The 25,648-nt window shown below is 42.4% G+C and overlaps 1 protein-coding gene and 1 long non-coding RNA gene across 11 annotated transcripts; one reads left to right on the top strand and one right to left on the bottom strand.

The window, feature by feature from the left end:
- The first annotated feature begins 3,048 nt into the window (after positions 1–3,048).
- On the top strand, positions 3,049–25,608 carry Ddb2 (damage specific DNA binding protein 2). 10 transcript variants are annotated; one of them, XM_087645719.1, is made up of 10 exons: positions 3,049–3,142; positions 4,648–4,745; positions 5,263–5,454; positions 18,217–18,362; positions 19,664–19,763; positions 19,846–20,023; positions 20,267–20,409; positions 24,601–24,765; positions 24,898–24,943; positions 25,174–25,608. In XM_087645719.1, exons 3-10 carry the CDS (start codon positions 5,407–5,409, stop codon positions 25,236–25,238), a joined length of 891 nt encoding a protein of 296 aa, XP_087501845.1. In that variant the 5' UTR covers positions 3,049–3,142; positions 4,648–4,745; positions 5,263–5,406; the 3' UTR covers positions 25,239–25,608.
- LOC148006512 (uncharacterized) lies at positions 18,290–22,657 on the bottom strand. Its single transcript, XR_015684488.1, has 2 exons — positions 21,547–22,657; positions 18,290–21,499 (listed from the first exon to the last, which is right to left on the bottom strand). It is a non-coding gene; the product is annotated as an uncharacterized LOC148006512 (long non-coding RNA).
- Positions 25,609–25,648: the final 40 nt, after the last annotated feature.

The following is a 25,648-nucleotide window of genomic DNA, read 5'->3' as shown; positions in this document are numbered from 1 at the left end:
TGCCCAGTCTAGACTCAGACTCAAGCAATTTTTCTGCTTTAGCCTGTGTGGGATACAGGTATGAGCCACCATGTCTGATTAAGAAAATAACATTATGGGCTGGGGAGATGGCTCAGTGGTTAAGAGCACTGACTGCTCTTCCAGAGGTTCTGAGTTCAAATCCCAGCAACCACATGGTGGCTCACAACCATATGTAGTGAGATCTCATGCCCTCTTCTGGTGTGTCTGAAGACAGCTACAGTGTACTTATATATAATAAAGAAATCTTTAAAAAAAAAAAAAGAAAGAAAGAAAATAACATTATAGGTAGTAGTGTCTCTCCCCTTTAATCCCAGCACTCAGGAGACAGAGGCAGGCAGAGCTCTGTGAGTGAGACCAGCCTTGTCTACAGAGTGAATTCTAGAGTTCCACGACAACCAGAGCTCCACAGAGAAACCTGTCTCAAAAAATCAAAAGGAAAAAATAAGAGGGGGGAGGGGAGGAAATAACATTAGAAGTTAGATGTAGTGGCACACACCTTTGAACCCAGTACTATGGAGGCAGAGGCAGGTGGATCTCTGTGAGTTGGCCAGTTTGGTCTACTGAGTTCTAGGCCACTCAGGATAACATGGTGAAACTCTCAAACAACAAAAAACACACATGAAGCAAGCCAAAACAAAGCCTGAAAATAAACAGATGAACATTCTGATCATTTGAGGCTGACACCACCCCAAAGAGGACCTATACAAATAACTTATTTTTCCTCATAATCTTCCTAGTTACAACTTTTTTAGGATTCATTTTTTTTAAAGATTTATTCATTTATTATATATAAGTACACTGTAGCTGTCTTCAGATACACCAGAAGAGGGCATCAGATCTCTTTACAGATGGTTGTGAGCCACCATGTGGTTGCTGGGAATTGAACTCAGGACCTCTGGAAGAGTAGTCGGTGCTCTTAACCGCTGAGCCATCTCTCCAGCCCCTTAGGATTCATTTTTATTTTTTATATTTATTTAGTTTATCGAGGCAGGGTTTCTTTGTGTGGCCTTGGCTGTCACTGAACTTTCTGTGTAGAAGAGTATGCTCCACTGAGGCCTAGCTATCTATTTAATTTGTTTTGTTTTTCCAGACAGGGTTTCTTGGCAGCCTTGGCTATTTATTTACTTATTAGGTTTTCCAGACAGTGTTTCTCTGTAGCCTTGGCTGTTCTGGAACTTGCTCTATAGACCAGGCCTGCCTCTGTTTTCTAAGTGCTGGGATGAAAGGCATATTCCACCACTGGGCAGCTTTTTTAAATTGTTTACTTCTGTGTATACATGTGTCTTTATGTGCTTATGTGTACATATGAGTGCATCAGTCTGCAGAGTCCAGAAAAGGGTGTCTGGTCTTCTGGAGCTGGAGTTACATACAAGGTAGTTGTGAGCCACCTGCCTGGGTGCAGGGAACAGAATTCAGGTCCTCTGGAAAAGCAGCAAGCTCATCTAACTATTATTATTATTATTATTTTTTAAAGATCTATTTATTTATTTTGTATATGAGTACACTGTGACTGCCTTCAGATACACCAGAAGAGGGCATCGGATCCCATTACAGATGGTTGTGAGCCATCATGTGGTTTCTGGGATTTGAACTCAGGACCTCTGGAAGATCAGTCGGTGCTCTTAACCGCTGAGCCATCTCTCCAGCCCTCCTTTAACCATTATTAAACCATCTCTCTGGCCACTAAGCTACAATTCTTTTTTTTTTTTTTTTTTTTGGTTCTTTTTTTCGGAGCTGGGGACCGAACCCAGGGCCTTGCGCTTCCTAGGCAAGCGGTCTACCACTGAGCTAAATCCCCAACCCCTAAGCTACAATTCTTAATTCAAGCCCATCTTAGGACAGCCCCACGACTGGCTCAGCTTTTTACTCTCCTCTAGAGCATCGCTTTAATTTAAAATTAAACTACATAAAGACATATGAATTTTAAATATTTATGGAGTATCATCTTCATAACGAATGCATACATTGCGTTTCACCCACCTACATATATTGTATTCTTTAAACTGGGTTAAACATTTCTCCGATATCGCTTACGGTGAAAACATTCAAAATCTTTCTTTTAAAAAAAATATAGGGGCTGGGGATTTAGCTCAGTGGTAGAGCGCTTACCTAGGAAGCGCAAGGCCCTGGGTTCGGTCCCCAGCTCCGAAAAAAAGAACCAAAAAAAAAAAAAAAAAAAATATATATATATATATATATATATATATATATATATATATATAGAGAGAGAGAGAGAGAGAGAGAGAGAGAGAGAGAGCGCGCGCAAATGACCCTTATCTGCAGTCACCTCGCTGTGCGACAGTACACCAGATTGTCTCACTCTTAGTTGACCCCTACAGGATGTCAGTGTAATCCAGGCTAACTCCTCATACCCCAGCCTCCTCAGTGCTGGAAATTACATAGAGCGTGCCACCATAGATACTGCTCTTCCCTGAAGTATCTATGAGGTAAAATACATCTGTAAAGTGAGAGGAACGAATCGAATGCTAAAGCGGTGATTGGGTAATCAGATTGGGTATTATTAACAGGCAACACTTGGATCTTTGCTCTTGTTAAGACATAAACTGCCTACTTTTTTCCTTTTTATTCTTTTTGTTGTTGTTGTTCTTCCTCTTCGAGACAATGTTTGTTGTTGTTGTTGTTGTTGTTGTTGTTGTTGTTCGAGACCGGGTTTCTCAGCGTAGTTCTCCTGACTGCTGGAACTCGTTCTGTACACCAAGCAAGCCTCTAATGCCGCCTGGCTCGGCCTCCAGCGTGCAAGGATTAAAGGCGTGCGTAACCTCCGCCGGGTTTAAACAATCCGGTTTCTTCTGGTCCAGCACACAAGCGAAGTCCCAGTCCTTAGGGAGTTAAAAGAAAAAAAAACCCTCCCAGCACGCTCCACACGTTACTCCGGAAGAGGTGGAGCAGCCGGGGGCGGACCATGCCCAAGGGGCGGGGCAGTCTGGGGCAGTTCCGGGGGCGGGACAGCCCCCTACTGTGGCAATCCCGAGGGGGCGGGGCAGTTCCAAGGGGCGGGGCAGCCCTGAGGGGACAGGGCGGGGCTAAAAGTAAAGCAGCCCTAGGAGAGTTTGGCGCGAAGTTGTCTGTGCCAAGCTACCTGCGACGACGGCGCTCCTTCGTACGTAGTCCCTTCCTGTTTTTCTCCTTCGAGGCTTTTCAGGTCTTGCTTCGTTATTTTGCCATAGAGCTTGGTATCTCTTCACCGAGTACGTCATGGCTCCCAAGAAATGCCCAGAAACCCAGAAGTCCCCCGACGTTGCGGTGCTCCTCAAGAGCAAAAGCCGCAGAAGTCCTCAGGAGCTGGAGCCCGAAGCCAAGAAGCTGTTTGTGCAGGGTCCCGGTACGGCCTGTGCGCTGCCTTAGCTTTCGGGTGGTTCAGGGTGCTCACGCCAGAGGCTGAAGGTGGGGTGGTCGGTGCTTGTGCCTAGGATTCTGAAGCAGTTCCTGGTCCCCGTCACCTCAGGCTGTGATTTTATTTGAGAGATCTAGGGCTCGAACCCAAGCCTCTAGTACGCTCAGCAAGTGGTCTGCAACTGAGCTACACTCATAGGACTGCGCTTTATTTGCCAGTTCATTGACACCAGAGAGTTTAAGTTTAACTGTCACCCCCCACCTCTACCCCAGGTGGCAGTAAGAATCAGATGAGCTCCATCACCATAAAAGCCACACTCATCACTTTTCCTTGCAGAAGTTTTACACATCTGTTTCAAAGTTATCCTCACTTTCATAGACCTTTGATTGCTGAATTTCCATAGTGGGTGTTGTTAGCTGTATGGCCTTGGGTTTCAGCTCGGAGAGTGAAGTCTCCCCCCAACCCCTTTTCTTCAGGAAGCTCATTCTCGTTTACCAGGGCTTGAACCTGGGGCTATAAGGAATGTGGTAAAGTGATATGGTTTTAGCCATGTTCTCATGGGAAGGAAAGTTGTCAAGAGAAAGGACCTTATAAGATTGGGTCCACCAGAAGGGTTTGGTAATTCAGGGTTACTTTGTTTTCATATACTCTGATTTACCTCCTTTCCCTGAAGCAACCTAATCAATTTAGAGCTTTTCTAAACCCTGGTTAATTCTTCTGGTTTCCACTCAAGTAATGGTTGCTCATCACGTTATTTATTTAGTATTTCTGTGTAGACCAGGCTGGCCTCCAGTTCAAGATGTTTATGCTCCAGCCCTCAGAGTGCTAGGATTACAGTTATGCACCAATATGTTTGGATAGCTCTTATTTTAATATAAGATTAAACAAACCTCTTTCCCTAAGCAATTACTCCCATGCTGTCCTAGAAATGTGATTTTAAGTTTGTCCCTCAACTCCTACTAATTTGTCATCCCACACAAGAAAAGTCTTGAGTGTACACTATTCTGTAGCTCCTTGGCAAAGCTCTAAGGAACCCTGAAAGGCCATATTTAGTTTCACTGCAGAATTACTGTTTGGAGGAGTGTTTTGGGAAAGTGTTGTTATTACTTTCTTGGGTTGAGTGATATTCAACAGCAGAGAAAGGCTTTTAGGAGATGATGAGACAAAGGATTTTCAGAGGGGAAACCTTTCCTGAGACTGGGGAGAGGAAAACGTCTATTCTTCTTGGGCAGTTTCTAGTAGGAAATGTGAGTCGTGCTGCCTTCTGGCAGAGTTGTCCAGCTTGCAGATCCCTCCGAGGAGCAGCAGCATTGTCCGGGATCTTTACCAGCAGAAGTTGGGCAAAGCCACCTGGCCGTCACTACAGCAGGTGAGATGTTTCCTGTCTGAGGCGCTCAAAGGTGTACATAGCTTTTCAACTGCTGCCCGCTCTAACCAGACGATGGATTGGTTCAGAATCATCAGGTCACCTCAGATATGATGACTGACCTACTGGACACTCAGTCAAAGAGAAAATGTTTTACTCTGTAGACATCCTAGCTACAACAAGCATTCTCCCTCCTGCTTGCCAGGATTAGTTCACATACATTGCAGATAGTTGATACACAAGGCCAACAAAGACTTACTGCCTACGCACAAAGGAGCCAGAGAGTGACAGTTTACCCAGGACTTGAGTTTAGTTTTTATTAATGTTCTGAGACACAATCTCTGTGTAGCCTTAGCTGGCCTGGATCTCTGTATGTTGACCTGGCTGGCTTCAGTCTCACAGAAATTCACCTACCTCTACCTGCTGAGTAGTGGAGTGAAAGGCATGCACCACCATGCCCAGCTTAGGACATGAGTTTTAATTCAGGGAATCCAGATTAACTCTATTTTCTCTGTATTAGGGTCTCCAGAAGTCCTTTTTGCACTCTCTAGCTTCTTACCGGGTATTCCAAAAAGCTGCCCCCTTTGACAGGAGGACAACGTCCTTGGCATGGCACCCGACTCATCCCAGTACTTTGGCTGTGGGCTCCAAAGGGGGAGATATTATGATCTGGAACTTTGGCATAAAGGACAAACCCATCTTCCTTAAAGGGGTAAGTGGTTACGTGAGCCAGATGGTTATGCTTTAAGGCTGATTGTTGGAGGAATGGAAGGAATGTTGATAGCCAGATGATTGGGGAAAAAAGTAACTGGTTTTAAAACTTATAAATGGCAACACAATTCAAATATGTTTTTAATGATGGTCTTTAAAATATCAGAAGGTATAGACTGGTCTATAAAGTCTAGCATTCCTCTTCCTCATCTTCTCCCTCCTCCTTTTCGTCATCTTCTTTTTGAGATAGAATTTCATTGGTTGGCTTGGAATGCATTGTAGACCAGGCTTGCTTCAAATTCATAGACCTGCCTGCCTTGGCCATGCCTTTCTGTATCCCTTCCTACAAAACCTCATTTTGTCCATCTTTCCTGTGGTAGTTAATTTTTCATTACTGTGGCAGTCCCAGAGAGAAGGGATCTAAAGGAAGAAAAACAGCTGGAGAGTTTTGGCCCATGCTTGTTTGCTCTGTGGGCATCATGGTAGAAGAGGATGGTAGAGCAGTGCGGCTTATCTCAGGAGTCAGAAAGCAGGGAGAATGAATTGCAAGGGGTCTGGAGTAAGTGATTGCCTTGTCCCCTAGTGACCTGTTTCCTCTAACCAGACCCCATGCCCTATTAGCTCATTCATTTGGAAACTCACCAATGAATTAAAGCGGTGATGAAGTTAGCCCCCTCATGATGCAGTTAACCTTTCAATAGTTCCATCATCTGGAGACCAGACCTTTAATATATGAGCCTTGGGTTGGGGAGGGGGACCGTTCATTCACAAACCATAGTATTTCCCATGCTTCAGGTGTACCAGCGACTTCTGTTCCTGAAGCTGGGACTTGTTTTTTTCTCTTTGGCTAGAGTTCTCTTTTCTATAATTTTCTCATGGCTGCCTCCCACTTACAGTTCGGGTTGCTGTGTAATCTGCCTTTTTAAAAATTTTTAAATTATTTTTATTTTTGCATATGAATGTTTTTCCTGCATGTATGTATACCTACAGGAGTGGGCATCACATCCTTTGGAACTGGAGCTATAGATGGTTGTGGACTGCCAAATGAATGCTCAGAACCAAACCTGGGTCTTCTGCACAAGCAACAAGTGCTTTTAACAGTGGAGGTGTCGCTCCATCTCCTAATGTGCCTCTTGTTTATTTATTTTTGAAACAGGGTTTCACTATGTAGCTTTGGGAGGCCTAGAACTATTTAGACCAAATTTGTTTCGAACTCATAAAGATTCACCTGCCTCTGCCCCAAGAGTGCTGCTATTAAAGGCAAGTGCCATTGATCTGTCTGGTTAAAGAGGAAGCAGCCCCTGCCCAACCCAATCACTTCCTAAATAATTGCCCTGTGTCACAATGTTCCCCAAGCATTTATCAGTATTTGGAATATTGTATTTCTCTTGCCCATGGGAAAGTAATCATGGCAGCAGGGACCTTGTCTTTCTGCTTTATCACTATATCCTCAGGGCCTAGAACAGTCTTTGACATAAGTAGCTGCTTTGTATTTGTTGGACAAATGAGGGGCTTGAGGTACAACTGGACAAAGGCAGATGCCAAATGCTCTAAAACACTAAGGAGTCCCTGGGAGTTATAGATGTTGTCAAAGTCTTCATGGATGACTGAAGAATACTATTTAAATAATCAGGAGACAAGAGGAAAGGCATGGTGCTGTCAGGTATCAGCAAGACTTGAAGATTTGAAAATTCAATGTAGAGTTTATGAGGTGCCTTGTTGTCATAGGACCTTCCCTGCTTCTGTCGTTAGGCCTCAAAGGCAAGCCTTTTACCACAGAACTACATTTTTTTAAAAGATTTATTTATTTATTATATATAAGTATACTGTAGCTGTCTTTAGACACACCAGAAGAGGGCATCGGATCCCATTACAGATGGTTGTGAGCCACCATGTGGTTACTGGGAATTGAACTCAGGACCTCGGGAAAAGCAGTCAGTGCTCTTAACCACTGAACCATCTCTCCACAGAACTACATCTTGACATCCCCACTTAAGTTTTTATTTTTGTTTATTTTTGTTTTTTGGTTTGATTTGGGTTTTTACTTTTTGAGACAAGGTCTCACTATGTAGCTCTGATTGGCCTGGAACATTTTATTTAGACCAGGCTAGCTTTGAGCTTACATAGGTTTTCTGCCTCTGCCTCATGAGTACTGGAATTAAAGGTATGTGCCACAAAGCCCGACCATTTGATTTTCTGGAAAAGGGGCTCATTTTAGCCCCAGCTGTCTTTGAACTGCTATGTAGGTAAGGATGATTTTGTACTCCAGATGATCCTCCTATTCCCATTTCTCACATGGAATTATAGGTGTGCACCACCGTGCCCACCAGTCCCTTAGGGATGGTCTACAATGCTAAGGTTTGTGTCTAGTTGCCAAGGTGTTGGCTGTTTGGGAAGTTTACCTTATCTGGTTGGTAGCTGTCATTGGAGAGTTGTTCTATAAAAAGCGACTTTCTAGTTTTAGAACTAAAGTTAAAAATTCAATAGACCTCAAGAAGCCAAGCAGGTTTGGGAGCAGGGGCGGGGGGAGTTATACAGTTAATAGTAAAGAGACAATTTTCATGCAAAAATGTAAGTCTTAAATTTTTTGGAAATAAATTTTTTCTTTTTCAAATAAAGCCTGAGAGAGAGAGAGAGAGTCTGTGTGTCTGTGTCTGTGTGTATACACACACACACACACACACACACACACACACACACACACACATATATATATATATATATATATATATATATATATATATATATATATATGGTCTCTATGAGTGCTGTATGCTTTTTGTTGTTTTGTTTATTTGGCTTTTGTTTTCTTATTTTTAAGACAGAGTCTTACTATGTGGTCCTTGATTGTTTGGAACTCAGAGAGATCCACCTGCCTCTGTCTCCCAAGTGGTGGAATTAAAGGGATGTGCTACAATGTCCAGTTACTATCTTTTGAGATCAGATCTGCTAGTAATCCAGGCTGACCTTGAATTCCCTATGTAGCCTACTCCTAATTTTAAAATGTTCCAAAATGGGGACTGGTGAGATGGCTCAATGGTTAAGAGCACTAACTGCTCTTTCAGATGCCCTGAGTTCAGTTCCCAGCAGCCACATGGTGGCTCACAACCATCTGTAATGAGATCTGGTGCCCTCTTCTGGTCTGCAGGTGTACATGCAGACAGGACAGCAGTCATGCATTTAAAAAATAGTTACAAAATGGATGTAACATCAAGTACCATTTTAAAAATTATTTTTAATTGTTCTAAAATACATATAAAATATCATTTAACCACTTTATTTTATTTTTTGAGACAAAGTCCCATTATGTTGCCCTGGCTGGCCCTAAACTTCTAGGTTGGAGTGATTGCTAAATAGCTGAGACTTGGACCAACTCATTGTATTTAGCCTAACACTGGCATTAGGTAACTAGTCTCCAGTGGTTTTAAATGTTGTTGTGGCTAAATAAAGTACAGCACACATCTGGGCTTGCTCACATTCTAGCTTACTATATCTCCCTCTCGAGTTAGAGCTGAAAGAGGCAAAGTTGTGTCCCAGATGAGGCCTCTTTACTTTTTTTTTTTTTTTTTTTTTTGGAGCTGGGGACCGAACCCAGGGCCTTGCGCTTCCTAGGTAAGCGCTCTACCACTGAGCTAAATCCCCAGCCCCGATGAGGCCTCTTTAAATGGGAGGTTTAGCTCATTGGAAAGTCCAGGTTAGACAGGCATGGGAGACCAGGAGTCCAGGTCTGAGATGGGTGCCAAGAAAACAAATACCAGAAGAAATTTAGAAGGAAGACAACCAAATGAGTGCTGAGGACGGGGCTGCATAGATTTCCGGCCCCTGTATCAGTGCAGGTAACAAAACAGGTGACTTTCAGGAGAGGACATTTAAATTTAAGCTTGAACAAAGAATTCCAGCAAGAGATTTTAATTTCCCCAGGAATCTAGGACATGGGAATAGAAAAATGTGGTTATGCCTGGAGGTGGTAAATAGTCTGAAATATTCTAGGGAACAGCATCATGAGGAAAAGGAGAAAGATAGCTGCTTTGAGGTAGTGCCAGACTGAGCTTGCTTTTGTTTCTGCACACTCTACCCCCACTTTTTTGTAAAGTGCTGCAGGGCTCCACATTGCTAGGCAAACTTCTTTCTGTTCCTGAGCTGTACCCTATCCTCCTATATCACCTTTTCTACATGGATAACATGTATATTATATTGTATATACTGTGTATGTATATTATCATACATGCATAGGAGTGAAGTTTCTTTCCTACACTGCCATGGAGATTAGTTTGAGCATTTGAATTTTGTGCTTCACAGGGAGCTAACTTGGAACAGAGAGAAGGTTTGCTGGTGTAGAGGACTTTGTTTACCCCCAAATGTTGATAGGAAGTTGACTTGAGAACAGTTACAGGGGAACAGTAGGGCCATGTTTTGTGATTTTTGTCATCTGATCCTGGGTTTGGTCACATTACATTTTCAAAGTGAAAATATGTCTAATGAATTTTTGTAAAATTTAAGTCTATTATAAAATTCAAGTAATAGAAGTTTAAAGACTTAGGTAAATAGCCAAATCCATTTTGAACATTTCTCGTGGGTGTGTACATTACACACATCCATTTATCTGTTCCATATTGCTGCATAATAGAATTGCTATCATAGAATTTTGTGTGTTAACTTATGTAAAGTATGTATGTTCAGGTTGGCCTTGAACTCACTATGTAGGGATGATCTTGAACTGTTTGTTTGTTTGTTTGTTGAGAAGGTTCTTTGTATAAACAGCCTTGGTTGTACTCCATCTCATTTTGTAAAATCAGGCTGGCCTCAAACTCACCAGAGATCCACTGGCTCCTACCTTCCAAACGCTGGAATTAAAGGTGAGCAGCACCATGTCCAGCACTTTCTCATTTTAAAAAACTATTTATTTTTTATTTTATTTATTTATTTATTTATTTTTGGGTTCTTTTTTTCGGAGCTGGGGACGGAACCCAGGGCCTTGCGCTTCCTAGGCAAGCGCTCTACCACTGAGCTAAATCCCCAACCCCAAAACTATTTATTTTAATTATGTGTAAATTTGAATGTCTATGCGAGGGCATCTGATTCCCTGAGGCTGGAGGTAGGCTGTGTGAGCTAACTAATGTCTGTGCTGAAAACTGAATTTGGGTCCACTGCGGGAACAGTGTTTTCTAGCCCTTTCCTTTCCTTTCCTTTCCTTTCCTTTCCTTTCCTTTCCTTTCCTTCCCTTCCCTTCCCTTCCCTTCCCTTCCCTTCCCTTCCCTTCCCTTCCCTTCCCTTCCCTTTCCCTTCCCTTCCCTTCCCTTCCCTTCCCTTCCTTCCTTCCTTCCTTCCTTCCTTCCTTCCTTCCTTCCTTCCTTCCTTAAATTACATTTGTGTTGTTGTATGGTTAGATACCATGGAATACGTGTGAAGGGTAAAGGACAGCTTTCGAGAGAGCGTTCTCTCCTACAACGTGGGCTCTGTGGGTTAAACTCAGACAAGTTTATCAACAGTCGACTCTGTCCACTGAGCTATCTCTCCAGCCCCCTTTCTTTGTTTTTAATCATTTCTTTATTCTTTAACTGACATATGGTAAACTGCAGTATTTGATTTGATGACTTCTACCACATATATACTATTAACCCATTACCACAAGAAAAATAATGTCTGTGTCATTTCTATTAATTTCTGATGCCTTTATAATCCATTCTTTTCTATTCTTGCTCCTGTTCTTGGGAACTACTGATCTGCTTTCTATCCCTATAGATTAATTTACATTTTCTTGAATTTTTTTTTCAAGACAGTCTCTCTGTGTAGCTCTGGCTATCCTAGAACTAGCTGTCTGTAGACCAGGCTGGCCTCCAATTCAGATCTGCTTGCTTGTCTCTGCCTCTCAAGTGCTGAGATTAAAAGCACGTGCCACCACTGCCAGTATTTTCTTTAGTAAATACTTACAACTGAAATGGCTGGGATTTAGGGTAGAAATCTTTGTGTGTGTGTGTGTGTGTGTGTGTGTGTGTGTGTTCTTAGGACCAAGTGTCACTGTACAGTTCGAGCTAGTCTTGAACCAACAGTCCCAAGGCCAGCTATAGTGTTAGAATATTTTACAGGTGTGTAAGGGGGATTGAACCCTGGGCCTTGTGCATGCTAAGCATGTACTTAAGCTATAACCCTAGGCCCCATTTTTTTTTTAAGATTTATTCATTTATTATATATAAGTACACTGTAGCTGTCTTCAGATACACCAGAAGAGGGCATCGGATCTCTTTACAGATGGTTGTGAGCCATCATGTGGTTGCTGGGAATTGAACTCAGGACCTCTGGAAGAGTAGTCGGGTGCTCTTAACCGCTGAACCATCTCTCCAGCCCCTAGGCTCCATTTTTTAACAATGTAAAGTATATTTTTAAAGATTTAGCTGTTTTATTTTTATACATATTTTGTTTACATATATGTATGTATGCCACATGCAGCCTGTTGTCAGGAGGTCAGAAGAAGGGGTCGGACTCCCTGGAACTGGAATCACAGATGGTTATGACCCACCATGTGGGTGCTGGGAATCAAATATGGGTCCTCTGCAAGAACAACAAGTGCTCTTAACTGCTGAGCCACCTCTCTAGCCCAATTCACCACCCTTTTCTTTGAGATAGGGTCTTTATGTAGCCTTGGCTGTTGCAGAACTGCCTGTGTAGACCAAAGTGACCTGGAACTCACAGAGAGACCCTGCCTCTCCCTCCTGGGTGCTGAATTCATCACTACACCTAGCTTCAAAGATATTCTAAAGTGTAGAAAATATTTATATGTATCTATTGTCACTTCCACTGCTCTTCATTCTTTTATGTGCTCTAGATTTCTTCTTACAAACATCTTCCTCTGTCTGAAGAAATCCCTTTACTAGTTTTTATAATATAGATTAGTTGGTGATGAAATCTTCCAGTTTCTATTTGCCTAAAAGAGAATTTTGCTGTTTTTTTTGTTTGTTTGTTTGTTTTTGTTTGTTTGTTTGGTTTTTTTTTTTGGAGCTGGGGACCGAACCCAGGGCCTTGCGCTTGCTAGGCAAGCGCTCTACCACTGAGCTAAATCCCCAACCCCTGCTGTATTTTTAAGTAAGTTGTTTTTATTAGATAATAGGATTCTAGACCTTTAAATTTTAGGAAATCAATTAATTTTTTTTTACATTTATTTATTGTTTGTGAGGAAGAGTACTTGAATATATGGGGATCAGAAGACAACTTGTGGGAGCTGGTTCTCTTCTCCACCATGTGGGTTCTGGGGATTAAACTCAGGTTGTCAGTGTTGGCAGCCAGTGCTTTTACCTGCTCAGATGTCTCACCAGCCCTAAAATTACATTTTAGTTTACAAATAAAAAGTCAATATATTTACATTGCACAATGTGTTGTTGGTTCATTTTTTTAGTACGTCAAAGATGTTTTTTAAAAAAATATTTACTTTTATTATTTTAGTTTTAAATTATGTACATGTGTGAGTGTGTGTGAGAGTGTGTGTGTGTGTGTGTGTGTGTGTGTGTGTGTGTGTGTGTTTCCATGTGGGTATGTGTATATAAGTGCAGGTGCTCACAGAGTCATCAGATGACTTAGAGTGAGAGTTAAAGGACGTTATAAGCTGACCAAGGTGGTTCTGGGAACCAAACTCAAGAGTACTTAACCACTAAGTCATCCAGACTCTTAGAAAGATGCTTTTTAGTGAGAGATTAGCCACTACCCTTATAAAGTCTTTATATGTGAATATTTTTTTCTTTCTGATTCTTCTAAAAACTCATGTGCTCATATAATCTATGCTCGTGTCATACATGGCACACATATGTAATGGCAGCACTTAAGGCCAGCCGCAGTCTACATACTGATTTGGAGGCCAACTAGCTACATGATATCCTGCCTCAAAAAGAAATAAAAAGAGACCAGGCAGTGGTGGCACAAGACCTTAATCCCAGCACTTGGGAGGCAGAGGCAGGTGGAGTTAGAGGCCAGCCCGGTCTACAGAATAAGTTCCCGGACAGCCAGGGCTACACAGAGAAACTTAGTCTTGAAAAACCAAAAATAAATAAATTGATAAATAAATAAATAAATACAAAAGATTGTGATGTGCTCCTTAATTTTCCAAGTTTTATCTGCTTTTTATCATTGAGCCTCAACCAATTGGTTTACAGTTGTCACCAAATTTGGCTACAAATTTCAGGCTACTTTTTTTCTAGTAGTTTCTTCCCCCTTGTCTCCTTCTCTCTCTTGTTCTCCCCTTTCTACTCCCCTCTTTCCCCATCTGCCTGCCTCTTTCTCCTGAGGATTGGGATTAAAGGCATGTACCACCATGTCTGGCCTTTTTTTTTTTTTTTAAGTTTTTATACAATATATTTTGGTAAGCCAGACAGTGGTGGCACACACTTTTAATCCCAATGTTTGGGAGACAGAAGCAGGTGGATCTCTGGATTTGAGGCCAGCTTGGTCTACATACATAGTGAGTTCCAGGACAGCTGGGGCTAGACAAAGAAACCCTGTCTCAAAAAACAAACAAGCAAGCAAGCAAACAAATAAACAAAGAAAAATGTTTTTCATGTTTTCTCGTCTCTCAATTTCTCCCTGATTCTTTCCACCTCCCTACCACCCAACTTTCTGTTATTTCTCTCATTAAAAACAAAAACAAGGGGGCTGGAGAGATGGCTCAGTGGTTAAGAGCACTGACAGCTCTTCCAAAGGTCCTGAGTTCAATTCCCAGCAACTACATGGTGGCTCACAACCATCTATAATGAGATCTGGGGTCATCTTCTGGCCTGCAGGCACACATGCAGGCAGAAAGCTGTATGATGTATACATAATAAATAAATAAAATATTAAAAAAAACAAAAACAATTAAACAAATAAACAAAAACGGGGTTGGAGATTTAGCTCAGTGGTAGAGCGCTTGCCTAGCAAGCGCAAGGCCCTGGGTTTGGTCCCCAGCTCCAAAAAAAAGAAAAAAGAAAAAAAAAAAGAAAAAAGAAAAAAAAACCCAAGAAACACACATACCCAAAATGGAAAAATAAACAAGAAAATACAAATAAAATAAAAATATGTCCAAATAGCCAGCAGTAGTGATCACGCCTTTAATCCCAGCATTTAAGAGATAGGCAGAACTCTGAAGGCCAGCCTGGTCTACATAGTGAGTTTCAGGACAGCCAGAGCTACATAATGGGACCCTGTTTCAGGAAAAAAGATAAAAAATAAAAAGCCAAACAAAGAAAAATAAGATGAAAAGTTTACAAAAATACCATTGAGTAATTTTGTGTTGGCCAACTACTCCTGAATATGGACCGTGCCCTGAAGTGTAGTTAATATATCCAATAGATACCCTGTATATTATGAATAACCATAGTTGGGCATAGTGTTCTGTCACGGCCTGTAATCTGAGCACTGGGGAAGCAAAGGCAGGAGGACAGAAAGAGGTAGGCCAGCCTGGGCTGAATAGTCAAAACCAGCTTCAACAAAACAAAACCCACCTTTTCATTGGATGATGAGATTACAAAGATCATTTTAAAGATTTTCTCCAACTAATTTGTGCCGATTTTATTTCCTCCAATTTAGGGCAATTTCCTCACAAACATTTACACAGTAACAGTCAGTCAAAGTCTGGAAGAAGTCCATGGAAAATCTCCCAAGTATTCTCTGTGCATCTGCCTCCTCAACACTCCATGTTCACAGTCTCTCTGCCCGTCTTACTGAGACACAGCAGCTATTCTCCCTCCTAGCCTGGATATATTCTCTAAGCAATAAGCTTGCACACTTGCAGGCCACCCTCATAACTTCTCCATCCTTTCTTGTCTGCCTATTGCACGTGTATTGTAAATGCGTTTCATGTATTTTGCTCATTTTTCTAGTTCTTTAAAAGATGAGGTATGTTGGATTTCTGATACTAGCATGGCCAGAAGCAGAAATCTACATTTTTTTTTTCGGAGCTGGGGACCGAACCCAGGGCCTTATGCTTGCTAGGCAAGTGCTCTACCACTGAGCTAAATCCCCAACCCCTTACATTTTTTAATTGTCACAGTTTATCTGAAGATTTAAATGTTTTTCCTACAGAGAGGCAAGAGATGGCTTGGTGGATAATGAGGATAGAATTCGAATCTCCAGTATGTGGCGTAGTAGCCCACCTGTAATGGGGGACAAATGCATGCTCAGCTGTGTCTCACCTTTTCTGCTGAGCTATCACACTGTCCCACTGTGCTCTTAGTGGCCTGGAGTTCACCAAGTAGGGTAGGCTGGCCAGTGAGCTCTGGTGATCTCTCTTTTCTTCGGACACACCAGAAGAGGGCATAGGATTCAATTACAGATGATTGTAAGCCAACAATACTGTTCTCAGTAGTGGCTACACCATCTTGCATCAAGAATGCACAAGACGGGTTAGGAGAAACCATAATCAGAATATATTATATTTTTAAAGTCTATTTTCAATAAAAAATAATTTTTTTAAAAGAGTGCGCAAGAATTCCAGTTCCTCCAAATCCTCACTAACGTTGTTCTCCATTCTTTGTGAGGTGTGGAGGTGGCATTGTAGTTTCCTTTGCGTTTCTCTAGATGAAGAGTACCTTTTCATATGTTTATTGGACATCTGTGTGGCTTTTTAGTGGATATTTGGAGTTTTGTTTGTTGTTTAGTTTAGTTATGACTAAATATGACTAAATAATATGACTTTAAAATTAACCTCTTCTCAAATTCATGACTTCCAAGTATTTCTTCCATTCTATTGGTTGCTTTTTCATTTTTGCTTCCTTTGATGCTTAATTAAATTTTTTTTAACCAAGCTTTGTTTTAGAAATGAGGCCCGAAGTGGCCTTGAACTTCTGCCTAGTGCTGGGATTACAGGCACAGGCCACCATGGCTGGATTAATTTTTAATGTTTAAACCAACATTGTCTTTTGGAACAAATCCATCCTAATCATAAGGTATTTGACCTTTTGAAATTATCACTGGATGTAGTTTGATAATATTCTTCAGAATTTTTCATTTTGTGTTCATGTATAAAATTTCCCAGTAATTTTTCTAAATTCTTTGACAGATTTGCACGTCAAGATTACATTTACCTTAAATTTGGAAATTATTCAGTCCGTGGATTGTTCAAGATTGCTACCTCCTCTTTCCTTACCTTTCTGAGTAGTTCAATCCAAAAATAATTAAGTAGGGGCAAGGAGACATTTACACAGTAGGGCGGCACAATGGCCTCAGCCCAGTTTCCAGATCCCATTAAGTTGAGATGAATGTCAGTGCAGGTAGTATCAGAATGCTTAGTAGTACGTCAGGGTCTAAACAGGATAAGGCCAGCTATTCAGCAGGTAGAAGAGAAGGATGGGGGGCAGTGGTGATGTCTTGAAATAGTGAAACGTGATCAACTAGTGGGAACAGAAGATTGTCTTACTAGCAGCAAAGGTTTAAGAGACAATGGACACTGGTTAGAATGTTCTTACAACTGGGAGTGGTGGCACACGCCTTCAATCCTAGCCTTGAGGAGGCAGAGGTATGCAGATATCTGAGTTTGAGATTAGCCAGGGCTCCTTGAGACCTATCTAAAAACAAAACCAGAGCATGCCAGTATGTTAAGTCAGTTAAGTGCTTGTTATATTAATGACCTTGTTCAAACTTAAGAGGCTGGATTGCAGCAGTATAAGAAGTGGAAATGATTTCTCTATGCCTCTGTCTTTCTTTGTCTCTGTCAACCCCCACCCCCCACCCCAATCATCTTTCAAGATAGGGTTTCTCTGTATAACAGCTCTGGCTCTCCTGGAACAGCTTTGTAGAACAGGCTGACCTCAATCAAATAGAAATCTACCTGCCTCTGCCTACTCAGTGTTGGGATTAAAGGGGTGCACCACCACTGCTCTGGCTTCAGCTCTTACTGTATTTGAGACAGTCTATCAGCGCTGGAACTATATATAGTCCTGGAACTCACTGTATAGAACAACCAGGCCTTTAACTCACAGAGATCTGCCTGTCTCTGCCTTCCAACTGCTGGCATTCAAAGTATGTGCTCCCACGCCCTGGCTTGGTTTCTTTTGTTTTCGTTTGTGTGTGTGTGTGTGTGTGTGTGTGTGTGTGTGTGTGTGTGTGTGTGTGTGTGTATGCCATGTGTATGGGAGGCCAGAATCGGGCATTGGATTCTCTGGAGTTGGAGTTACATGCAATTTGAGCCATGTTATGTAGATACTAGGAACTGAACTCCAAAACAGCAGTAGGTGCCCTTAACCACGAAGCCATCTTTCTAGCTTCTTAGTAATGTTAAGCCATAGGTGTTACTCCTCTCCCTTTTTAATTTGTGGGGTGTGTGTGTAGTTGAGGGTCAAACCCAGGGCCTTGTGCATACTTGGCAAGTGCTCTAACACCTCCTATACCTCCAGGCTCTTCACAGTTGTGTCACCGATGGTTTCCTGTCCTCCAAACCCCACTTTTTCTGAGCTCAAGCTCACTGTGGTTTCCAAGGGTTAAATGTAAGCTGGGAAGTGTGATAAAGTAGGCCAGCATGAGGAAGTTTTTGTGGAGTCAATAATGTTTGCATCCTAACTTGGGAGTGGCTAGGCTATTCAAATGTTTGTGTGTGTTGAAATTCAAAGAACTGTGTACCAGAACCAGTCATATTTACTAGCTCTTAATTGAAAATATAAGTCAAAATAAAGCCTTAAGAAATAGAAGTTCAAATGTCAGATACCTAAGCTGGCCTTGGTGCTGCTGCCTTAGGTCTGTGTGCCCAGACCTGGTTCCTCACTTCTGGCCCATCATTACTCACTGGCTTTTTCCTTCCTTATGTTAGATTGGAGCTGGAGGAAGCATCACTGGGCTGAAGTTTAATCATCTCAATACCAACCAGTTTTTTGCCTCCTCAATGGAGGGAACAACCAGGCTGCAGGATTTTAAAGGCAACATTCTCAGAATTTATACCAGCTCAAACTCTTGCAAGTGAGTAGTCCAACTAGTCAGGGAAATGGCTTCTAAGCTCTAGACGCAGTTTTGCTAAGATCACGTCCAGTTGTTTCTTTCACTTTGGCCCAGCACAGGGAAGACAGGGGTCTTAGCCACTTTGCAACATTCCTTTTCTTCCTTAGACTCTGACTGCTCTGACTGTGATCCAAATGGGATCACTAAGAAGGTGTTCTGGATCCTTAGCTCTCATCTTTGACGGAAGGGCTTAATTACTCCTGTAAGTTATATCCAAATTAAATTAGACCTTTACTTTCACAGGATAAATCAACAAGGTATTTCCTTAGAAAGGTATTTACAGAGTAGAGCAGGAATCATGAACTGAAGTTTAGCCACATATGGTGGCATTTATCTTTAGTGGTAGCACTTGGGAGGCAGAGGCTGGTGGATCACTGTGAGTTCTAAGTCAGCCTGGTCCATCTAGGACTACATAGTGAGGGCCTATCTTTAAAAAAAGAAAGGAAAAAGAGAGAGGAGGTGGGAAAGAAACGAAAGAAGTGCAGTTTTATTGCCCTTCATTTTCTGGGATGAAATGGCCGTACTGTCTCCTTGGTGGAAGTGTTAACCGGTAGAAGAGTCCTCTCCTAAGAACAAGTGGCTGGAGACATGGAGCCATTTTGATTTCTAGCCAGGGGCACAATTCTGCTAAGGATGTGTAGGTGTGTGCAGTGAGTCTAAGCAGCTTGGGTATCATTCTGGGCTGTCCCACAAGGTCAAGAACAGCACCATCAGGAGATGGGACTAGATAGACTTGGAGTTCTCTTGGCTTCCAATCAGGATCCACGAAATACCTGCTTCTCGAGTCTCTTTGTTCTCACATAGTTTTCGAGAGTAAAAAGTTTCTGTGAGTATTTGATTTTTTTCCCCCTAAATGCTCAGAAGGGGACAGATGTTCACAGAGCTGAGCTGAACATTTCCTGTTTGGTCCGTCCTCTCCTTTGGTGCAAAGACTGAAGAGTGATGAGTGTTAGAATAGTAAATAAGGCTCTTCAGAACCTGGGCTGTGGGGAGCACGCTAGCTTTTGAATTTGCTTTATGGCCGAAGTTCCAGGGACTAGCTGGGGATTCTGAGCCCAGCAGTAACTGGACATATTTCTGAATTCTGTCAACTCTGTACTCTTTAACCCACTTTTTCTGCAAGGTAAACAAGGCTGAGTACCCCCGCTGGAAGTTTATAGTAAGACCCTTATTCATTGATTCAACAAATACTTATTGATGCCTGTTGGGTACTGGAGCTGCAGCAGTCTTAAAGAGTCTTACAGCACACGCTCTCCCTCTAGGGTCTGGTTTTGCAGCCTTGATGTTTCTGCCAAGAGCCGAGTGGTGGTTACAGGAGACAATATGGGACACGTGATCCTGACGAACACAGATGGCAAGGAGGTGGGTACAATGTGGCCCACTCCTCATCCCCTCACCCCTCTTTGGTTCTGTACCTCCACCTGAACCAAACTTTTCTCTGCAGCTTTGGAACCTCAGAATGCACAAAAAGAAAGTAGCCCATGTGGCCCTGAACCCCTGCTGTGATTGGCTTCTGGCCACAGCCTCCATAGATCAAACAGTGAAAATTTGGGACCTGCGCCAAATTAAAGGGAAAGACAGCTTCCTCTTCTCACTGCCTCACAGGCATCCTGTCAATTCAGGTGTGATATCCCAAGCCCATCTTTCTTATGGACCCTGGCTTTCTCACCACTGCCACCAGGTCAATGATGTCGAGGAGCCTTTCCGGCACTGACTGCCCCTTTGGGTGTGGAGTTTCTATGGTAGTTTTGTTCATAGTCCAGATTGACCTCTGCTACCCTGACCTAGAAAGGAATGGCACTTTGGAAGGTTAGGATACGAGGGGCTGAGGGTTCCTTCAGCTTAAGGGCTTTTCACTTTGTCAGCTTGTTTTAGCCCCGATGGAGCTCGGCTCCTGACTACTGACCAGAACAATGAGATTCGGGTTTACTCTGCCTCCCAGTGGGATAGCCCCCTGAGTCTGATCTCCCACCCTCACCGCCATTTTCAGCACCTCACACCCATCAAGGTGAGTGACAAGAGAAAGGAATCTGTCATTAAGGGAATGGGTCAGATCTTTCCATGTTGGGGGAAGGGTCACGTATGAAGCCTACAATCTCAAATAAAACCTTTCACTGACATAATAAAAGGCCCTTTAGCCCTTTGGCTTTCTCTGTTTCTTTTATCCCATTTCCATAATTCAATTGAGAGTTCTGTCTTTTTGAGGTAGGGTCTCCCTGACTAGCCTAGAACTTGCTACATAACAAAACTACGTTTGATCCAGTAGAGATCATCTGCTTCTGCCTCCCAGGTGATTGGTATTAAAGGCATGCACCACCATCCACGCCAAGCACCCACTGAGTTTTCTTAGTATATCTTATAAGCTAGCTTTCTAAACTTTACAGCCCAGCATTGATCTTACTGTAGGCATTTTCTATGGCCTTGAACATTTGTTCTGCCCTGTTTCAGTTACCCATGTTTCAGCTGACTCATAAACTAACCTAACGTTATTGGATTGCCTTGGAGGTTTAAGTGGTTTCTAATAATAGAAATAAGACCTTAGTTTCCCAATTTAGACCTGTTTCATCTGTAAGAGGGAATAGTATCTAACTGGTAGGGTCGTAAAGATGAGTCAGGACACATAAAACACTGACACCATGCCTAGAACTTGATAAGGACTTAACAGTTAAATATTAAATAAAACCTAGTATCCCACACACATCAAATCAAAACCAATAATAAACAATATTAAGAATTCTTCTGAAGCCAGGAATTATGGCACATGCCTTTAATCCCAGCACTCAGGAGGCAGAGGCAGGTGGATCTGAGTTCAAGGACAGCCGTGACTACATATTGAGATTCTATCACATTTCTGTCACATGCACACAAAAGGATTTTTTTTTTCTGGGGATGTTGCCCAGTGGTAGACAACATTGGTGTGTGTGTGTGTGGGTGATGACATACCTAAATTATCAGGTGTGGTAGTATACACTGGCGATCCTAGCACCTGAGGGTAGAAGTAGGAGGTCAAGGCCAGTTATTGCTCTTGCTAGGCTGTGTGCTCTTCTGTTCCATCATATCCATTGATGACAACATCTAATTTTCTTTTTTAGCAACTACTTCCAAGCCAATGCATGTATTAATTTTCTCTTAAGTTAGCAACTACTTCCAAGCCAATGCATGTATTAATTTTCTCTTAAGTATTATTTATATAATGTGTATGAGTGATTGGGCTGAAGAGATTGCTCAGTGGTTAAGACTACTCTTCCAGGGCTGGGGATTTAGCTCAGTGGTAAGAGCGCTTGCCTAGGAAGCGCAAGGCCCTGGGTTCGGTCCCCAGCTCCAAAAAAAAGAACCAAAAAAAAAAAAAAAAAGACTACTCTTCCAGAGGTCCTGAGTTCAAATCCCAGCAACCACATGGTGGCTCACAACCATTTGTAATGGGATCTGATGCCCTCTTCTAGTATATCTGAAGATAGCTATAGTATACATAATAAATAAATACATCTTTTTTTAAAAAAAAGATTCGTGTGTGTGTGTGTGTGTGTGTGTGTGTGTGTGTGTATACTTTTCTGTATGTATATCTGCACACCTGAAGATCGCATCGGACAGCTGTGAGCTGTCATGTGGGAACTGAACTCAGGACCTTTGAAGGATCAGTGAATGTCTTAACCATTGAGCCATCTCTCCAGGAGCATGTATGAGTGTTTTATCTGCATACATGTTTGTGTACCATGTGTATATGTACCCTTGGAGGTGAGAAGAGGGCTTAGGAGCTCCTGGAACTGGAGTTCCAGATGATTGTGAGCTAGCATTGTAGGTGCTAGGAAACCTATGTCCTCTGAAAGAGTAGCCAGTGCTCTTAACCATTGGGTTGTCTCTCTAGCCCCTCTTCTCTTGATCTTGTCTTACTTCCTTCAAAACTGTCTTGAAGCCATGAATGGGGCACAAACTATAAACTATAATCCTAGCACTTCAGGTTGAGGCAGGATTGGAGATTTTAGGATTCCTGGGCTACACAGTATAACCCTGTCTTATAAAAAACAAGAACGGTTTTGAGATTAGGAGAAGCCCATCCAGTCCTATCCCACCAATAACAGCGAGATTTGTTTTGAGTGGTGTGATTAGGGGATGAGGGCTTTCTTTCCTTCCCCTTTCACACCAGTGACTTTATATTTAAATCTTTGTTACATGTGGAGAGAGGAATATTAGTAGTGGAGCTGCTTCAGAACCTAAGTCCTTTGGTGTTGCTTACCAGAGGCTTTTTGTCTTGTTATAGGTTTATCTCTTAGGTTAAAGTCTAAACAAGGCTGCTTAGCAATAGAAGTAAACACCTTCAATCCCAGCACTTAGGAGACAGGCGGACAGTTCTATAGAGGGAGTTCCAGGAGAAATTTTGTCTTGGTGGAAAAAACAAACCAAAAAGAAATGTGTGTGTGTGTGTGTGTGTGTGTGTGTGTGTGTGTGTGTGTGTGTGTGTGACTCTAGCATCCCTCCTCCAAAAAACAAGGCTGATGGAAAAACACTAAGGAGCCAGAGTGGTTAAGACATTGCCTAGCACGCACAAAGGTTCAGCCCCCAGAATTAGAAAAACAAACAACAAAACAAAATGCCCAAGTTGGTATCACCTTAAGAAAATGCAAGAAAGGAGCTAGAGAGATGGCTCAGTGGCTAAGAACCATGCTGTTCTTTCAGAGGACCTGTTCAAATCCTAGTACATGGCAGCTCACAACTGTCTCTAATTCCTCTTCCAGGTGATCCAGTGCCCTCTTCAGGCCTCTACTAGGTAAACATATATAGTATACTTACATACATGCAAGCAAAACACTCACACATGTAAGAGTGGTGGTGGCGATGCATGCCTTTAATCCCAGTAGTTTGAGGCCATCTGGATCTACAGAGCAAGTTCCAGGACAGCCAGGAGTACATAGAGTAAGACACTACACAAAATCATCTTTAAAATAAAAGGTCTGAGGCCTCCTAAGGACCTGGAAAGCAAGCACGTATAATGTAGGGCAACTCACTTTTAAGTCCCCTCCTAGATATATAATAATCTACAGAGAAGTCTTTTAAAGATTAAAATCCCTTTTATTTATTAATGTTGTGTATGTGCCTTTTCCCTCATGCCACAGTAGGCAGGTGGTCAGAGTTGGTTTTTTCCCTCCCACTACATGGGCCCTGGGTATCAAACTCAGGTTATCAGGCTTGGTTGGGGTCAGATGCCTTTATCTGCTGAGAGATCTAGCCAGCCCTCATACTTGTATTGTATGTAGTATTGGGTTCTTGACCTATGAGTGGTTAAAAAAAAAAAGAGAGAAAAATATGCATATTATGTGTGTATGTATGTGTGTATAATGCCCACATACATATATATTCATATACACACATTGTGTGTATATAATCCAGAAGAGGGCACTGGATCACCTGGAAGTGGAGTTATAGCTGTGAGCTGGCGTGTAGGTACTACAAATGAACACAGGTTCCCTCTGCAAGAATAGCGTGTGCTTAACCACTGAGCCATCTCTAGCTCCTCTCTTGCAGTTTCTTTTTTTTTTTTTTTTTTTTTTTTTTTTGGTTCTTTTTTTTCGGAGCTGGGGACCGAACCCAGGGCCTTGCGCTTCCTAGGTAAGTGCTCTACCACTGAGCTAAATCCCCAGCCCCAGTTTCTTAAGATATCAAATTGGGCATTGCATTTTTGCTTTGTTTTTTACAATTCTGGGGACTGAACACTTGTGCTTGCTAAGCAAGGTCTTTACCACTGAACACCTCTGGCTCTTACAAATGTTTTCCCATCATCCTTGTTCAGACTTTTGTTTTTTCAAGACAGGGCTTCTGTGTAGACCAGGTTGGCCTATATGTGAGATTCTGGGAAGAAACATACAGTCTTGTGTATACTGTGTAAGTGCTCTGCCACAGAGCTACTCCTTAAAGAATACTTGTGTGCAGGCTAGAGGTTGACAGCAGGTGTCTTTCTCAATTGTTTTCCACCTTATTTTTGAAACTGTTTCTCACTGAACCTGGAACTCACTGATTTGGCTGGAGTAGATTTGGCAAGTTCGAGGCATCAGGTCTCCACCTCCCAGATGGAATTCTAGGTGCATCATGACAAAATTTTTATAGGGGTTTTGGGGCTCCAAAACCAGATGTACTTGTGCCAACTGAGTCATCTTCCCTGGCTTCAAGAATATTTTACATTCTGACTGACCTCTCCATTTCCTAGGCGACCTGGCATTCACGGCACAACCTCATTGTTGTGGGCCGATACCCAGATCCTAATCTTAAAAGTTGTGTTCCCTATGAACTAAGGACAATAGATGTGTTTGATGGAAGCTCGGGGAAGATGATGTGTCAGCTCTATGATCCAGGATATTCCGGTATTACTTCGGTGAGACTTGGCACCTCAAACAGTGATGGGGGGAAGTAGGGAGTTAAGCAGCTTTCTGATCAGGACGAGTCCCCATGTACTGCCTCTGTACTGCTCTCTCCTCACTTCACACCGATACTCTCACTCTTGCAGCTCAATGAGTTCAATCCTATGGGAGACACACTGGCTTCTACTATGGGTGAGTAACTATCTCAAACTAGGTTGCAATGGAGGCTAAATCCCTGCCCAGTTCATCCCAGGGCAGTAGGCAGTAAACATACCCGGCAGACAGTGGTCTCTGGCCTAGGTTACCCATCTGGCTTTATTCTGGTCATGGCGATGCCAGTCTATTAGTTCCCCCAAGACAGCACCAACCTCTGAGACAGACCAATAATGGAAGGTGTCAGTCAGACTTCTTGTTTCTTCTAGGTTATCATATTCTCATTTGGAGCCCAGAGGAAGATGGGTCATTGAAAGACCATGAAAGACTATGAAGATGGTGTGGGACAGCAACACCTGACCCTGCCTATGGGAGCAGGTTCTGTGAGAGAAGTGGTAGCTGTTTGTTCACAGGCCAGAAGTACCCAACTCTCAGTGTGGGAGTAGGGGTGCTGGTGGCATGGGATACTGTATGGAACTAGGATACTGACATGTTACTGCTCTAGATTTTGCTCCAGAAAATTAAAGAGTAAACCAGCTACCCTCAGGGTCCCTGCTGTGTCTAGCCTGGAGACCAAGTTCATGCTAGAGCCAAGGTACTTTCCTTTTTTCTGATGTATAGTAGCAGAATAACCAGGGAATTTTTAAATTTTTATGTTCATTTTGACATAACCAATAAAAGCATATCTTTTGTATTGAGACCTAGTACTGACCTGGTAAGAGTGCTTCTTGGATGTCAGAAATG

Source organism: Rattus norvegicus, chromosome 3, assembly GCF_021556685.1.
Source record: "Rattus norvegicus strain SHRSP/BbbUtx chromosome 3, alternate assembly SHRSP_T2T, whole genome shotgun sequence".
NCBI classification, from domain to species: domain Eukaryota; kingdom Metazoa; phylum Chordata; class Mammalia; order Rodentia; family Muridae; genus Rattus; species Rattus norvegicus.
The sequence above is the reverse complement of the archived record's forward strand: the minus strand, read 5'-3'. Positions and strand labels throughout refer to the sequence as shown.